Below are 18,015 nucleotides of genomic sequence, written 5' to 3'. Positions count from 1 at the left end.
GGGGTTTCCCTAGCTCAAGGTGGAAGGAGGAGCTGGGCAGGACGAGAGGGGGGTGACTGTCGAAACTCTGTAGGATGTCGGCTACAGAGATGGAGATGGAGAGGGCGAGGGAGAGAGAGAGAGAAAGAGAGAGAGAGAGAGAGAGACATCATGGATCACGGATGACCTGACCACAATCACAGCTTCAGTTGAAGTGTCTCTGCGTTTTCATCGACGGCTAAAAAAGGCAGCGCAATAAGAACATATGAAACGGCGATATCAAGGGCAAGCCGTAATAACGTCGAGGAGTGACGCTGCGGATTCTGGATCAGGTGACACAGATGTGTCTTCGCTCTGAGAGGTGAACACAGGTGAGATTAAAAGGTCAGCTGTGGACAGAAGCTGATTGGTGGAGACAGACTGACGAGATTAGACTCGGAGAGGAAGGACGACACTTAAAAGGTGTTTGTGTTGGTGTGTGAAGGTGAAATCTTATTTTAGCTAACGCCATTAAATCACACGGCTAAATGTGCCGACAGCTGTGTGATTCTTCCCTCGACACGCCGAACAATAATCAAATCCATATTCTGATTCCTATCTTCAGATAAAGACATCTTAGTTTCTAAGGCTTCATGACATGTTTCTATTTTATATCACGTAATCGTCTTAAAGCTGAAACATGTAGAAAGTTATTCCAACGTTTACATTCAAATATCTACATTCATTAAAAATGGAATAAACCTCGGAGAAATGACAGACACAACATGTTTATCGTTGCCAAGGAAACACCAGATGTCACGTCAAAGACTGTCACATACAGATGAAGGAATTTCTCCTGAAAGCTGCCGAACTGTTGCCGTGATAAAAACTTCATATAATGAATTCTTGGATACGTTGTCTGTAAACGGTTTCGCCCGTTCGTCTTGATTGCAGTCAGCGCGGAGGTCGTTTTCATCAGGGGTGGGGTGAAAGTAACAGAAAGAATCACTCCCATGATTCCCCACTCGCTTCAACGTCATCTTTTGTTATTGTTTTGATTGAGAGGCCCCATGACGGGGGGATTTAAATACTTTAATAAACGACTACAAAAAGTAATATAGACATTTTCTAAAAAGTTATTTTTGATCCCTGAAACCAAATGTTCTCAGCAAAGATTTCCGGGGTAATACAAATGACTCTTAAGAAAGCAGAAATGACCACAAACAGGATTCAATCAGCGTAAAGATGCTGCTTTGTCCACAGGGGGCGCCAAAACCAACACGAGAATAGTTCTTCACATGAACTTTGAAACATATTAAAATGGCAATTTTTAAAAAAAAACTTCCAAAAGTGAACAACGACGTGCAGAAAGTCGCGTGACGCCTGTGGTAATACTATTCTCCCGGAGCGTTTACGCCTCTGCGTCTCTTACCCGTCCTGACTGCGTCCTTTACGTCGTCCTGTGATGGCGTCCAGCCGGGGGGGCAGGATTTACCCGAGCTGTACTCCCTCAGCATGTGGTGCAGCTGAGCCGGGTTCAGAGCGGAAAACTCGACCCTGAGGGACGCCCAGGACGCCTGGAAGGACAGACAAGGAAGAGACACAGAGACACATGGAGTAAAGACACTCTTAAAAATATCTAATGTTAAGTCTTTTTATCGTTTGCTGATCAGAAGGAGCTTCTTCTTGTCTCTGTGCTGACAATAACAGGCTGGGTCCAACAAGTATTTTCCCATCATGCCGCTTTTTAAACAGTCACTGCTCCGCTCTCATTTACATCTAATTATCTTCCAACAGTTTTATGATCTGTCACCACGGGGCCAGACGAGGCAGCAAAGCCTCCTGGGAGAATACTTCTCAGTCTGTCGGTCTCATATCTTCAAAGCTCCATCGCTCAGATGATTTTGGATTACAGGTGAGTTTATTGTGATCAACATGAATCATCTCTCCTCCTCTCGGGCTGATGCGATGTGTGAATGTCAGAACGCGGCCGGAGGAGATGAAACACGTGAGTCACTTTGCAGGGGATCCATCATGTGCTTATTAAAGCAGACGGCACAAACAGTTGAAACTGCTTCCAGCCTGTCTGCAGCTGAATCTCTGGATGAGGATTCTGCCCCGACACGTCTGGGCCACGACGACACATGAAAACACTTTTGAAGGCAGTCAACGACACGCTGAGCTCAGCAGAAAGGAGTTTAAATGCTGCCTATAAACAACCAGAATATAAAAAAAACCGTCTGCTTGTTATGTCTGAGATATCATGTTCAGTCGTCTTATCCTCCTAAAATATCTCCTCAAATGTTTTCTCCACCAAACAAAGTGCCACATCCCTCGGCTGTTGTTTAAATCAGCACCGCAGAGCCTCTTCAGATCTTTAAAAAGTCCAAAGTGTCCAGATGGAAACTTCAGAAATGTGTGCAGGGTGTGTGCCGCCACAGTGTGACCTCATGCAGGGCGGAGAGGCTTTAAACCGACAGCCTCCTGACAACCATCCAAACCCACAAAAAAACAGACGAGGACGCAGCGCTGACAGCTGTGAGGAGACGACAGGAGCCATACATGGAAACAGGTGTCACCTCAGAGAGCTGAAATCGGCCTCCAGTTTAACCCAGATTCTCCAAATATAGAAGCCAGAGTCCAAAGACGGAGCAGACATAGTTTCAGCTTGGAATCCGCTCTGCATGTAGCATATTGTATATCATACATCATACAATCCTTCTACTCCGTTACACTTTTTCAAACAGAGCTCCTTTCCCCCTCGGGCTGAACATGTGCAGCTGTCAGGGAGGAGAGGAGAATATAAATCAACTGTACTGAGCTCAACTTAAAGAAACAAACGGCTTCCAACATTTATTAGCTTCAGATGATTTAAAGAAAACAAACAAAAAAATAAATAAATAAAAATGAACAGTAAAAAAATACAGAGTTGTAAGCCTGACCTTTAGAATGACCTCTGTTCATCTCCTCACATACCTGTGCACCTGTCGTGTATTGATTTCTCTCTGAATGCCTGAGAGCGTTAAATAAGCAGCAGAGAGAGAGAGCAAGAGAGAGCGAGAGAGAGAGAGAGAGAGAGAGAGAGAGAGAGAGCGAGCAAGCTTCACTTCCTCTCTGGTTTACACTTTAAACAGGATTAGAATGGGTAACTAAGAGAGCGCTGTGATTAAGGAGATTAAATGTTTGGTTGGCGAGCAACGACTGTTCAGCACACACCAAACACGGAGAAAAACACATATAAAGAGCTCTCCCTGTGGAATACAGTACGAGGGATTCAGTTTGTTTTGGCCAGGCGGACACACACACACACACACACACACACACACACTGTTTCACACACACACACACACACTGTCTGTTTCACACACACACACACACACACACACACCGTTTCACAAACACACACACACACACACACACACACTGTTTCACACACACACACACACACACACACACACACACACCGTTTCACAAACACACACACACACACACACACACACACACTGTTTCACACACACACACACACACACACACACACACACACACACACACACACACACACACACACCGTTTCACAAACACACACACACACACACACACACACACTGTTTCACAAACACACACACAGTTTCACACACACACAGTTTCACACACACACACACACACACACACACACACACACGCAGTTTCATACACACACTATTTCACACACACAGTTTCACACACACACACACACACACACACAGTTTCACACACACACACAGTTTCACACACACACACACACACACACACTGTTTCACACACACACGCACACACACACTGTTTCAAACACACTGTTTCACACACACACACACACACACCGTTTCACAAACACACACACACACACACACAGTTTCAAACACACACACACAGTTTCACACACACACACACACACACACAGTTTCATACACACACTGTTTCACACACACACACACACACACACACACACACACACACACACACACACGCTGTTTCACAAGAAGAAGTCAGGTCTGTGTTATTATTTACACGATGACATCATGTGTTGATTACTTTAACGAGGCCGTTGGAGCTTTCTGTTTTTAGTGCTACTATAACCATAAAGCGATAACACTGGTGAGTTTTTATGACGTGGTGAAGCGTGATAAAGGACAAGTAGAAACAGCGCTGCACTCAGAAAGGTTCAGTGAGTTTCAGGTTTCCTACGTTTTGAATTCAACACAGAATATTTATGTCGCTCTCACACTTGTAAGCTCATGAAAATGTTTCCCACTGACGCGAGTCGACTCAGAGGGTGGCGCCCGCCCGCTGCGAGACAAACAGGAAGGAGAAGTGGATGGTGTCTGACCTGCTGGAGGGTTTCTCTGGGCGTGGCCAGCAGGTTGACAGCAGCAGAGAGCTTCTGGAAGAACTCCGTGGCCAGTTCTCCCAGTCCGATACTCTGGACCCAGTCCATCAGCAGGTCCAGGTTGGCCCGGATCTGAACCCCACGGGACCACTGGTAGAACCCTGACACAGATCCTAGAGGACAAATATGCCTCGTGTTACCAAACTGCTACATGATTTCAAAGGCCATGATCAGTTTTTACAATAAGGAACTAAACGGGAGGTCATCAAAGACGTACAGCGTTTATAGCATCTCTAAAAAAGTCAGGACTTATCAAAGATGAAAGTGTTACCTCTCTCCATGAGCGTGTTGAACAGCGAGGCGTTGATGAAGAAGAACAGGTAGGCGAACAGCTGTAGCGAGATGTCTGGATGGACCTGGAAAGCAGTCAGGAGCTTCAAGGCCTCCTTCAAAACCTCCAGGATGCTGCTGAGTCCGTCAGGAATCCTCAGCTGACCGCTCTCTGAGAACGGGTTCCCCTCCAGCAGGCCAGGCAGCGCCGAGTACATGCTCTGTGGGAGTACACGACACAGTGACAGAAACACTCAATATAGGAAGATATTCAAAGAGAGCAAGAAAGCGTTGACGTTGGCGTTTTTTCTTTGTACCCAAAGATCAGTCAAAGCAGCCGTTGAAAGCATCGAAAATATCTCGAAAACAGAAACGAGAAGAAATCGTGCTGAATCAAAAACAAGCTTTTTTATTGAACCTCGCTCTTTGTCAGTCGTCGCTTAGATAGACTCTTATCTCCTCTCCTTCTGACACAGCTCGACCATTGTTTCAAAAGCATGACATCACCTGGTAGCTCCGTACAAACACACACAAAGACACAAACCCCCACACACACCCACACTCACTCACTCACCATGACTAAGACAATGACCTCAGACTGGAAGAAGCCATAAAGTCGACAATAAGCTGCATGCCTGAAGCAGCAGGTCAGCTGGAAATGTACAGAGTGCTGAGCACATCTACAGGTGCTCACGGCTCACCACTGATACAGACTGAGCGGTGAGATCGTTCTTTAAACACAGCACGCTAACACAGTTTATGCTCATCACATAAATAGACGACAGTGTTTTCTTCTTTATTTTGAAAGAACGCTCTCTGACTGCGCTGACTTGAACATTTGGTAATATTAAAGCTCCTGTAAGGTGCCAGTCAATGTCAGTAAGTTTTGATTTCGTTGCCCCCTGTAGCCATTGTAGGTAATAAAACAGTCCCAGTAAGAACACCCCGAAGAATTGCATGAAAAAGCTGTCAGCTGATGCTGCCTGGAGAAATCACAGGAATTAACAGGCTTGGAGGTCAAATTTCTTTTGTAAGTGACAAACTTGTCTATCGAGGTTCTGATATTAGTTTGAGAAACTTTGGGAGAAAAGAATGTCTTTCCTGTGTTAATGTTCCCATCGACATTATTCTGATTCAATTTTAAAAAAGACACAGCCCAAAAAAGAAAGAAGAGGTTACAAAAATGAACTTTGAGTTTGTGTTAAATTTGGTGCCCCCTGTGGCCAAAGCAGTGCGTTTTCTCGATTAGCTGATCGTGTCATGAACATCGTTAGCTAATGTTTTCTGACATAAAATCTTTGTGTACTTTTCAAAATTCAATGGAAAATGTAAAAAAACAAAAAACAAATCTCCTATCCATGGCAACAGTTACAGGGCTGAAAACTTACTGATACAAATCTAACCTTTATGTTACCCCCTTTTTTTTTTTAGCTCTTTAAACTTCCTCATTCTGTTTCATAAACAGTTAAAATCTCCTCATCGGAGCTTTAACGGAAAAAGGTTTGTCATTTCTTCCCGCCTGTCCCCTGTTGGGAGTTTCTTTGGTCACAGTTTACTTCCTCTGCAGAAAACAGACTGCAGCTTGTAGCTCTTCCTGTCACTGGAAGAGAAAATGAGCAAATACGTATTTAGACCATGAAACATAGCCTAGACAGTAAAATGTCTATTTTGATGCATAAGCAAGAAATGTATGAGTGCTGAAAACAGCAGAAGAGACTGGGGAAGCAAAGGAAGGAACAGTCTCAGTTCAGGGCAGACTGTTCTCTGGATTCTGCAAAACCCAGACATACTTTAATAACTGGCTTTAACGTGGGAAGGTCCCATAAATCAGACTGGGAGGATCCTGTCAGGCTGTATAACAAAAGGTCTGGCTGTATTGTTGCATATCCAGACTCATCCTCAAATGCACTTTCAGATGCAGATGAAGTGTTTGTTTAGATTGACATTGAGGTTTTAATCATTAAAGCTGTTGAACAAATCTTCAGCTTTTTCATCTTTTCTGTTACTGTCCTTTAAGGTGTTCACCAAGGCTCCATCTCGGGGCCTCTTCTGTTGTTTTTACTGCTGTTTCAACACATGAAGCATAGCTGAGTAACTAAAATTGGCGTTTAATTAACTTTCAAATGAGTCATCTATGAATGTCTCCATACATAACTTCACATCTCGACTGCTGCCGCTCTTTGCTGACGTTTCCAGCACAGAAACATTTTAGCGTTTTCAAAGCAAGGACCAGACTATAAATCAAGTCTAAAGACATTGTTTTACACTCCAGAAAGAACTTAATTGGAAAAAGGGTTTTCCTAAACTTTGGAACTTTGACTTTCAGCTTGAAGTTTTCTATTTGGATAAACAACTTAAACATTTGATCTCAGCCACCGTAGTTAGAAATCTGCTGCTGAACACCAGTGGAAACTTGAAATGTTGACCTAAAATAAAAATAAAAAAAGTGTATGCAAAAATCTTTTGCAAAGTATGTGAACACAGAAAAAAAGTTTTAAAAAGTTTAAACTTTTTAAAACAAGATTTGAAGACAGGTAAAGGACAACAATAACATCAGCAGTCCTTACCAGCAGATCTCAAAGAATTACATTATACATTTTCATACGTATCTTCAAGGTGGAAATGCAGAAATGAACAAGCTTTTAAAAAGTAGTTCCAAAGGCTACAAGTTCCTGCTTATTTCTCTGGAAATGTGCCTATAGATGTTCTCACCTTATCAGGAATCACAGTTTTGTTTTCCATCAAACCGGTGAAACCTTTGGGAGACAAGATTGTCTCTTTGTTTATGTTCCCATCGCTGGATAAATTCACCCTGCTCGGTGTGTGACAGCCGTCTTCCTGACTAACCCTGACGGACAAATCAGTGTTTCCATTCTGTGGTGGTGTTTTTGTCTGGTAAACGCTCAATGAAAACAGAACATGGTGTTTATGCAGTCTGATTTCCTGCTTCACATGTGAGCCATGCTCTGATTCTACAGGTCAGCAGGAAGTGAAACACTGTGATGTCAATGTTCGTGTTACTTCACAGAGTTCCTGTACTATTTATAAAAGTCAAATCTAATGCTTTTTAAGTCCTTTTTTTAAGACCCCAAAACATCGAAACGATGTATTTGATATAAAAGAGGATTTATTGAGTCCTACGTCTAAAAAGACTTAACTTGTTGCATGCCATCTTTAAATTTTAGACCTACAAACATGTACAATAAGCCAGCTAGTATTTGAGAGAATTGATGTGCATCAGCTGACCTTTGTGAGATAGTAGACGGACTGCTGGAATGTGAACATGATGACTTCCTCCAGGACGGTCATGGCTTCCTCACAGGCTGTCCGAGTGTTGGAAATCTCAGAGTCCAACACGGCTTCTGCACATACAAACACACATTAAATACACAGAAACACTGCAGCTCAGACAGTTGTGAGAGCTCTGTTGAAGGCCCGACCTTCATCCTCCGGCCTGCAGAGTAGCTGGGGAACCTCGTGCTGGACGAAGTGCAGCAGTTCGATGGAGTTGGACATCCAAAGCATGAGAGGCTGCAGACCTGGGATCAGCTCCGACATGCTGAGAAGCTGAAGGGGATCTGACTGAACATCAGCGGGGCTCCTGATAGAGAAACACAGAGAATAAGATACGTTTTTATCATCAGTTCGCTCTCAATGTTGACACACAACATGATTCAGTAAACAACCAAACGTGAAATATGATCTTAATCTCCTCTGTTCCTTGGGTATGGCTGAGCTGTATCCATGGAAACCAATAATTATCTCAATCCAGGTGGCCCTAATGCTTGTAACTTTTTTCTAACTGCTGTTAAACAACATACAAAAAAGAAGCAGCCGGGACTTGTTGTCGTTTTTTTTTCATGTTGAATTGAATTTGTATGGAATCAGCCCAAGCATGACCCATGTGAACCGTAACACTCCTTAGTGCAAAAACAAATGTCCTAGTCTATGTTTAGCTTCTAATTATGTTTGTTGTGACAACAGGGTTCAGTCAGACTTCAGTGTTACTAAAAAAGGTTCTTTAGTTCAGTCTTTAGTCTTATCAAAAACTCTGACAGAGGAAGACTCAGGTCAACCCCCGTTCTTTAACTTCCTCTAATATTCTGGCGAGTCTGCAAAATCTAAAGAGCAAAGTCACTTCCCACAAAGTGTTAAGACACCGTTAGCATTTTTTTTTACTTGACCTGATTTGACAACTCAAAGTCTGAATATATACAGTACACCCCTAAAGTCCAGTTAGCTTGACTAGTGTGAGTGATCCGTGCTCTTCTGCCCACGCTTGAAGGACTGTCAGCATGGTACAGTTCTTGCACGATCACAAGCACGCGGGTGCACAACGTGGACGGCCTTCATTCCAGAGAAGTCCACGAGTGTTCTGGCTGTTTCTGACTAACATGACTCAGAATAAGCCAAAAGCCACATTACGTAAAGATATGTCATGTTAGGATGTTATGTTCAAGAGGGAACTGTGCTCAGGCCCAGTTAGCTCTGGAGCAGTGTGAGTGACACCTTTACCTTGTGTGAGTGCGACCTAAATGTAAACATTTGCTGCTTTTCTCTTTTCAACGGGATTATAATAAAGATTTTTTTTACCCCACAAAAAAAGTAAAAGCCTTTCAGTTACTGTAAATAGAATGTATGTATAATTGATGAGTTGATCGTTTCATTAATGATCAGTTTTGCAGCTTTTAGACCTCTCACACTTCTGTCTCTCCTTCACTTTAACTTCCCTCACACAGACGTGAATTCAACTGTGCTGCTTCTCTTCCTGATGCAAACAGAGGAACATGGACATCGTGGTGATGAAGCTCGAACACTCTCCGCTGTTTTTCTCTCTGACAGAACAGACTGTGGGAAATGTTCTCTTTGCACATCCTGTATTTAAAACCCTCTTTGTCCTCTAAGTTGTAAAAATCAGACTCTAACTCGTCTTTTATTCAAACAGTAAAACTGAAGGGATTGTGGGTGTCACATATCATTGTGCGCAGCAGCTGCTCTGCTCTGCTCTGCTCTCTGCGTCGCTCTCGGGGTCACTGTCAAATATTTCTGGGACGATGTGAAAACACTGGAAGCTTCTTACTCACTTCTCTGGCTGAATTGTCGCAAGTTCTTTTGTCTTCTCCTGAAAAAAATAAAAAAGGTAAAGAAAATATCAGTTTCTTTCAAGCGTCATCAGCTAAATATCAACTACACCAACTGATGTACTTTATAATCCACCCTGAAGGCGCCTTTCATTAAACTCACACTCAGAGGAACAGAGTGGCAAGTGGACACGTAACACTTTAGCTGATTTCACACATGCACTCCTGAACATTTCTGGAGAATCCAGTCTTCCTGATATGCTCAGTCAAACACGACCCTCACAGAGTGAAGTTTCCCTGTCAGGCTGTGGAGACTCTCAGGAGGCAGGACAACATTAAATCAACCTTGAGGAAAGGCAAGATTGTTTACAAAGCGACACTTTCCGACTTTATGATGACATTTTATTGTCTTAATATCAAGGCAATGTGTAGTTGGACATATTCATAGTATCAACAAATGAGTGGAAAAGTGCATACAGGCAAGCAGAGCGGAGTACAAATCAGCTTCTTTACCTTAATAAAAGTAAATCCTCAACACATGAAGCTCAACCAAAAAAAAAAAGACTTTGCGGAAATTCTCAGGAGTTCTGTGCATTATTGAAAAAAGCTTTTTAAAGAGATAGCAAAGCCTGATCCTCACCCACATCACCATCTGGATCCGGTTGGCAATTTGGAGCAGCAGCTGTCGGAGGTGAGTCAGAGGGAAGGTAGAGGCCGAGTGCTGGATGCACAGGCTCAGCAGGAAGGCAGGCGTCAGCTTTGGTTCGTTTCCACTTGGGTCCAACATGTCCATAACCTCCTGCAGTATCCGCTCCTCCTGATCCAGCTCATAGACTAGCAGAGCCTCCGTCCCCTCCAGGTCCCTCCATCGAGGCGGTAAAGACCTTCTCTGGAACCTTCTGATACCCACAGAGGAGCCACAGGAAAAACAGGAAGTCTTTGTGTCAGAGTTCGGGCAGAGTCTGCTCATCCAGTGGGGGGTCTGCCGGGGTCCTGAGGTGCTGGTCGGATCCTTAAACAAGAACAGGTAGTGCTCCCCAAGACCTACCAAGTCCCCAGGGTTCAGCTCCTGCTCCTCTTTCAGGAGGAAACCATTTCTGGTGACAGGAGCACCGTGGAGGGGCTTCAGCAGGGTTAAAGTCTTTTTGTGGTCCCCCGTGGACGTCGGGATGACAGAGTCCAGGCGTCGGACGCAGCAGTGCTGAGGTAACACGTCAGGAGCAAAGAGCAGGATGTCCACCTTCAGCCGCTCCTCATCCTCACCGGTACAGTGCTCCCTGCAGCAGCCGAAGATGGTGCTAGTCCCACTCATCAGGTAGATGACAAAATCCTGCACAAAGAAGTTAAAAAAAGATGTGTCTAATGTGGGACACTAAAAACGTTTTTTTTTTCCATCAGTTCATTTTTTATTTGAGTCTTTAGACCATCTAATTTTGTGTTAAATCAAGTTATGGAACATCATTTTAAATTAAAACTTATTCAAGGCCCACATGCAAGTGAAACCAGGAACAAGATTTGACAACAATTTGACTTCCTTAAACTATGGTTGACAACATCGTGACTAGCTCATAAACAAGTTGTCCAGCTTGACATTAGCTTGACTAGCTTGAAACAACTACACAAGAGCTTGAAAACAACATGACTACCTTGACAACACCTTCACTTGCTCGACAACAAAACAACTAGCTTAACAAAAAAACCCTCCACTGGCTTGACAACACTTTGTCAAAAAAATTGACTGACTACATTGATGACACCATGATTAGCTTAAAAACAATATGACCCGCTCAATAATCAGTTGAATAACATGAAAACAACTTAACTAGCTTGAAACAACTTAAATTCCACTTAACACCTTAAAACAGCTGGTGCCAGCTTGACGCCAACTTTGATAGCATTACAAGAAGTTAAATATCTTGATATTGCTTTTAAAATAGTGTAATTCAAACTAGCTTAACAACGACTTGGCTAGCTTGACAATCTCGTCACTCACAGTACAAGTTAGCTGACTTGCTAATGCTTGACCAGCTCGACAAAGGCTTCACTATTTATGAAAACAACTTGACAATGGATAGCCCAAGTAATTGTTAGCTTAACCACCATTAAATTAGCTGTGCTTATTTAACTGATTATCTTTCTGAACAAAGACATTTCTGTTTCATGTTATTATGCCTTGACGGTAAATTTGATGGAATTGCTGGATTCAAACATCGTGACTGAGGTTTCTGAAACTTGAGCACTGATGTAGACAAATAACAAAATACTAAAAATTACATGTCAAAACTTAAAACACAGTAATTGCATTACTTTGGAGTTTTACAACCAAAAGTTTAGGCCAGAGTTTTTTTTATGACGTTAAAAAAATCAATCATATATTGGGGAAGCAAAAACCATGGAATAAACGAGACAACCTAAAACTCCTATCTGGTTTAATCCAATAACCTTAAAGAACAGACTCTTCCTGTTGATAGTGTGTGTGTGACTGATGGGATTTTGCTCTTGTGTAACATTTTGGGAACGATCCAACCATGTGCGTGTGAACAGCAGCGGGATCAGCTGAGGAAAGGACAACCTGCAGACGCAGCGTGAAGACGGACAGGAACGGTTCGGCTTATTAGAGAGACGCAGTGACCTCAGGGTCACCACATTAAGCGCATTAGTAAGGACATGATACGGTATCACCAGGAGCATGACTCTTAATGTCTGCACAGCTCGTTCTCCAGAAGCAGGTTAAATGTGAATTCAGGTTCCTGTCCTTCTCCATGACTAGTGATCTTTGGGTTGTGGACAAAATAAGACCTAAGACGAGTAGTGTGTCATATACAGGGACACATTAGACCGCATCGTTTACAATGATCTCACTCCTCTTGCATCACATCCACTCTGCTGCTTGAGACACTGCGGTGAAATTCTCACCGCCACCACCCCACCAGATTCAGTCAGCACATTTTATATTCTCGGATGTATTGTTTGCTTTTTATGTCTGCAAGATGTCAGTACGATGACAAGCAAATTCAAGTTCTGTTCTGTCCCCATGGGGGGAATTTAAGATTTGCACTCTCAGCAAAATCTGCGGCATGCTGCCTTGATGCCGCTGAGAGCTAAGAGCAGAACCAAATACAACTGGACAAAACACAACTGCAATAAGTGGTTAAACCTGTGACGAGAGTATTCCTGACTGAAATAGCTTTATGTGATAATGAAGCGCGTTAAGTTTATAAGACAGGTGAACTCGAAAAATTAAATAAATAAAAGGCAAGCGTGGTGGAGTCACAACAGGACAGCTTCTTTACTGACATAGCGTATTTCGAGTCATGACAGTGTGCCTGTGATCAAGGTTATCGTCAGTTTTAAATGTCCTCAGATGATATCGTCCCGTCTGTATATGAACAGTCGGTCTCGTCATGTGGACACGCTGACAGACAGCGACTTCATTCTCTATAGGACAGCTTCAGTCTGTGTCAGAGTACGTCTAAGACAGCTACAGTGTGTCTTTCCTCTTCCTGCAAAGCTCTGCTCTCTGACTCTGGATTTTCTCCTGCAGGTTCTTAAGAACAGGAAAGTGTTGGATTGAAGGTCTTAACACCCTGGTGTGTCGGCTAAGCTCTTGTTTGCGTCCACCTGCCAACAAACTGAGCAGACTGTCACTGAGGTCAGTACAGAGGTGGAGACGCTTCTTCAAGAACAAACTGTTCAGCTGTGTGTGTGTGTGTGTGTGTGTGTGTGTGTGTGTGTGTGTGTGTGTGTGTGTGTGCGCAAGTCTGACTTTGTGTATGTGAAGCTCTTGCTGTGTACATCCACCGAAGGGCAAATTTTACTGGGACAAGAATATTACAACATCATAGAGTCATTGTGAATGTACAAAGATGGCTGAACTTAGTTGTGGAAAAGTCATTAGTGATTCTGCCCCCCTCACCTGTCTGTGGCTGTAGCCTTGCAGCAGGAGGAAGTAGGGGAAGTCGAATGGCGGGTGGATTGAGTACTGGGTGGTGTTATCATCGCTGCTCTCTGTTTCCTCCTTCTCCAGGCCGAGTCTCAGCTCCTCCTTGTCGGCTTCAGCCTTACCATCCTCTCTGAGGGCGGAGCTCTGCCGCGTCCGCTCCGCCTCTTTCCCCATAGCAGGCAGGTCCATCTCGCTCAGACTCCTCCACATGCCGAGTCCGTCCACGTCATTTCCACTGCTGTCCACAACCAGAGACGTCACCCTGCAGCGGCTCCTCTGCAGCTTGCGGGCCTGAGCGTTGATCCCTGATCGACAACAAGACGAAAACACGAGGAAGTACTTTCATTAGTGATCCCTGAGTAGGCCCATTACATTTCCATTTTGTCTAAAATTTGAAAACATTTCTACAACAGTTTCTCAGAATGTAAAAAAATCTACATATAGAGTTAAACATGATCTGAAACTGAGAAATTCAAAAAACTCTGTCAAAGCTCCAATAAGGACTTCAAAAGCAAAAATTACCCAAATTAACATCAGTGATTATTTCTATTTAGTTTGTCTGAAAAAGTGCTTAAATGCATGCTGCAAAAAACTTTTTTGTTACATTTTTCATTTAACTGCTAAAAGTCAAGGCAACTGACTCCATGTTTTATTTAACATTTAAGTCTGTTGCACATAGAAAACAAAATATGGACGCATGCTAAGATCATGAAGGGAAGTGGTTATTGAAATTATGTTTAAGAGTTAAATCCATAGACCAGACAAAAAATAAACAAGATAAAAGCTCCTGTTGAAACTCCTGTGGTCAAACAGTGTTCTGGCTTCAGTTCAGATGAAACAAGAGGCAGAGGAAGGAGAGGAAATGTGCAGGAGAGGGAGGCGATTGCAGCGCTCGGATCCGTCTGACGTGAGCAGACTCCACACCCGCCACTCTGCTCTGCTTATCAGCTGTGAAAACCAGTGCGCTCCATATTGTTCAGCAGAGCCTGAAACACGTACACTGTGGACGGGAAGGTTTGTGTCCCTGAGGATAGAATCACTCGAACTCGATTTCAGGCAGCAGATTTTAAAACTCTTTCTCCACTGTGTATCAGGACCATCATTGGAAACTCAAACGTTCACACCGAAACCCAGATATCATTTCCTTAAAAATAACTGGCTAAAAAAAGCTTAGTACAAAGTCCGGAAACAGCTTTCCCGGCTCTTTCCAAAGGTAACAAAATTCTCCTTCAGCACTCTAAAATTTCAAGAACCAACACATTTAATCTTGTTTGTTTAATCCGCATAAAAAAACCAACACTTTCCTGTTTCATGGGGTTTATGTGCCAGACTCTTTCCTGGTATTTTGCTGCTCAGAGCCAAGAAATAGTCTGAAACAAGACATTTCCTCGAACTGTTGTTTTCAAACTTCAGTTTATGTTTGAAAAAAAAAACATGATAAGGTGTTAAGCTAAGCTAAGTTGCTACTTGCAGAGGAGCAATATGTTTCAGAAAGTTGTTGGACCAAGAATAACAGTGATAATAAAAATCGGTGAAGTAAGACAGGGAGAAACACAACAGACCTGTGCCAGAGACAATATGGTCGCTTAGAGCGCCCTGAGCAGGAAGTGAGCTCTGGCTGAAAGAATAACAGGGCGAGTGGACACATTCAGAAGGGGGAGCGGCCTCCGTGTTTCACGGGGCCCTAATGGAGGGGCCCCTGCAATAAAACAAAGATAAGAGAGGGGCCAGAGTGACCTCCCGTGTCCCTCCCTGATGCTTTTGTTCCTCCTGACCTCCCTCTCTCTTCTGCTCTTCCCGCTGATAAGCTGCACAATAAGGTCGGAGGAGAGCAGGAGAAAGGCTCCCCCATGTCACACAGACTCACTGATTTAGTGCTCAGGAGTACAGATGCGAGGCTCTCTTATGTTTATCACTCAGGACGGTTTGACGTGAGGTCCCTGAAGCAGACCAGAGACGGGACATTTACCTGCCGTCACGGTGTCTCTGTCCTTTAAGCTCTGCTCCTCTACGCTCGCTCTCAGCTGGATTTCAAAGCGTCTGGAGAAGCCTTCTTTTGGTTTCCACAGTGACTGCAGCATGAGGGGCTTCTCGTGGTCTCCCACCACCCGGAAACACTCCCTCCTCCATTGGTTGACCGTCCCCGTCTGTCCGATCACGTCACACAAGACGTAGTCGCTGGGGTCTTCTTTTTCCAAACAGTACCTAAAGAACCAGACAGACAGATTAAAACAATTAAACAATTAGAAACAGGAAGACTGCAGTAGATGGGCATTGTTTCACCACTAATGTCCACATTGAAATATCTCAACAACCATAAAGTTGATTGGCAAAGAATAAAGGTTACACTTTATTTTTCTTTCAGGACCAATTCTAAAAATTTAGAAATGTTTTTTAATTTGGTCCAGTACCATTATGACATCAAAAAACTTGACATTTGAAGCCCCTCCCCCTCACCTCTCTAAGGCCTCCTTCAGCAGCTCCTTAGCACTTGACTGAGTGGTTGCCAGCACGCTCTTGTAGTTTGTCCCCTGACAGATGTCGCTTCCAAAGATCTTGAGGATGCCTGGTACGGACATCTGACTGGACAGCTCCGCTGGGTCGTCTGCAGCCTGTCTGTCACCGGCCAGACTGCCTCCGCTGGGTGGCAGGCCGTGGCGTCCCCTGTCCCGAAGGTTTGGACTGTGGTTGAAAACGTTAGAGAGTCTGTTATTGTGGCGGCGGATTTTGCTCTTGGCCGGCTGCCGGACCACCACTCTGTCTGAGGATTGGACGATGCTGTCCGAGTTACTGGACCTGAGAGGGAACAGAGGGGTAGATGAAAGCGTGTTAAACATGCATGATGAGGTGAAACTTAAAGATTTGTAATTTTAGTGTGAGCCTTTCAAAAGGAGTTAAAACCCCGGGTGTGAATGTCCACAGGGATTTTCATGGATTAAAACAAAGGTGACTAAAACTTGAAAACGTTGCCTATGTTTAGATAGATAGATAGATAGATAGATAGATAGATAGATAGATAGATAGATAGATAGATAGATAGATAGATAGATAGATAGATAGATAGATAGATAGATAGATAGATAGATAGATAATTTATTGATCCCGAGGGAAATTCAAGACTTCACAAAGTTGTTGACCACTTCATAAATCACTATGTCAAAAGTGCCATAACATATAAAGAAATTATGAAATTGTTATTTTTACTTAAAAAAAAAAAAAGAGGCAGTATTGTAATGGAATAGTTGAGATATTAGGAAAAAAATGATAATAAGTAATAAAGTGAATGGCTAACTGAATGGTACTGTGCATATCTTCAATGGTTTTAAGTTAAGAGGAACCACCTCACAGACTATTTCATATTATTTATAGCCTGCTCATATCGCGGTGTTTACAGACTTACTGCAGAGATCCATTGCTGGGTTTCCTCCCCAGTTTGGCCAGGCGCTTCTTTGGAGAGCGGATAAGTAAACCCACAGGGAAGTTCAGAGCCTGTTTATTAACGTGAATGCTTCTCTCCTCCGAAATCATCCTTACGTTTGGTCTTACATGTACACAATAACACTGTAAAATATTAATATGAGAATGCAATAAACATTCTTCGCCGGTAGACTGGCTGAAAAGGAGAAAAGTAGAATCCAGACGATAAATTTCCGCTTCCAAGTCGACAATTAAATCCGCATAAATCACGAAAAGGTGTCCAACACGACCTTACAGTATGTTCGTCAGTTTTAAAGTAACTCAAAGTGTAGGCTTGGTGGATGAGATGGTCCAGAGTTAAATTCCCACACAAGTTAGAGGAAAAGCAATAAAGAGCTGATTATTTAAATCAGTTGTCAGTAAAATAAAATCCAAACAAAGTTTGAAAAGCAGAGGAGACATTTCGATTCTCAAAATTCCCCTTTTCGTGACTGAGGTAAATCCACAGAGGTGATTTAGTTCCGAGAGGTCCGGGAAACTGGAGGGGACTGAATGAAGAGGGAGAACCTGCTGCTGGAGACACGAGCCACTACATGTGACGTCACTTCAACTCCACGCGCCTGGGCCGCGAGGAGGCGGGGAGAATTCATACACACACCTGACAAAAGCAAATAAATGTATAAATAAATACTGGAATAAATAAAAGAATGAATACATAAACGAATAAATAATTAAATGTATAAGTAAATGCTGGAATAAATAAAAGAATTGATAAATAATTCAATGTTAAAATACATAAACAAGAAGACATAAAATGATGAATAAATAAATGAATAAATAAATAAATAATAAAATGTCTTTAACTTATTTCAACATTTTTCTTTATGTCTCCTCCATAAACAAACTTTTTGCTTAAAAAT

The 18,015-nt window shown here is 43.0% G+C and overlaps 1 protein-coding gene across 1 annotated transcript in view; it reads right to left on the bottom strand.

Moving 5' to 3' along the window:
* The window catches only part of radil2a (Ras association and DIL domains 2a), a 20,875-nt gene extending 3,179 nt beyond the window's left edge, over positions 1–17,696 (bottom strand). The window contains exons 1-12 of the mRNA XM_079365426.1: positions 17,079–17,696; positions 16,136–16,474; positions 15,648–15,883; positions 13,652–13,983; positions 10,376–11,065; positions 9,739–9,776; positions 8,095–8,255; positions 7,901–8,016; positions 4,656–4,875; positions 4,325–4,497; positions 1,391–1,535; positions 2–81 (exon numbers count right to left, since the gene is read on the bottom strand). Coding sequence (XP_079221552.1) covers positions 2–81; positions 1,391–1,535; positions 4,325–4,497; positions 4,656–4,875; positions 7,901–8,016; positions 8,095–8,255; positions 9,739–9,776; positions 10,376–11,065; positions 13,652–13,983; positions 15,648–15,883; positions 16,136–16,474; positions 17,079–17,206 — 2,658 coding nt within the window. The 5' untranslated portion in view covers positions 17,207–17,696. The remainder of the gene's footprint in view (position 1; positions 82–1,390; positions 1,536–4,324; positions 4,498–4,655; positions 4,876–7,900; positions 8,017–8,094; positions 8,256–9,738; positions 9,777–10,375; positions 11,066–13,651; positions 13,984–15,647; positions 15,884–16,135; positions 16,475–17,078) is intronic.
* Between the last annotated feature and the right edge of the window lie 319 nt (positions 17,697–18,015).

This window comes from Symphodus melops (assembly GCF_947650265.1).
Source record: "Symphodus melops genome assembly, chromosome: 17".
Lineage (NCBI taxonomy): Eukaryota > Metazoa > Chordata > Actinopteri > Labriformes > Labridae > Symphodus > Symphodus melops.
Note: the sequence above shows the minus strand (reverse complement) of the source record. Positions and strands in the feature narration are given on the sequence as shown.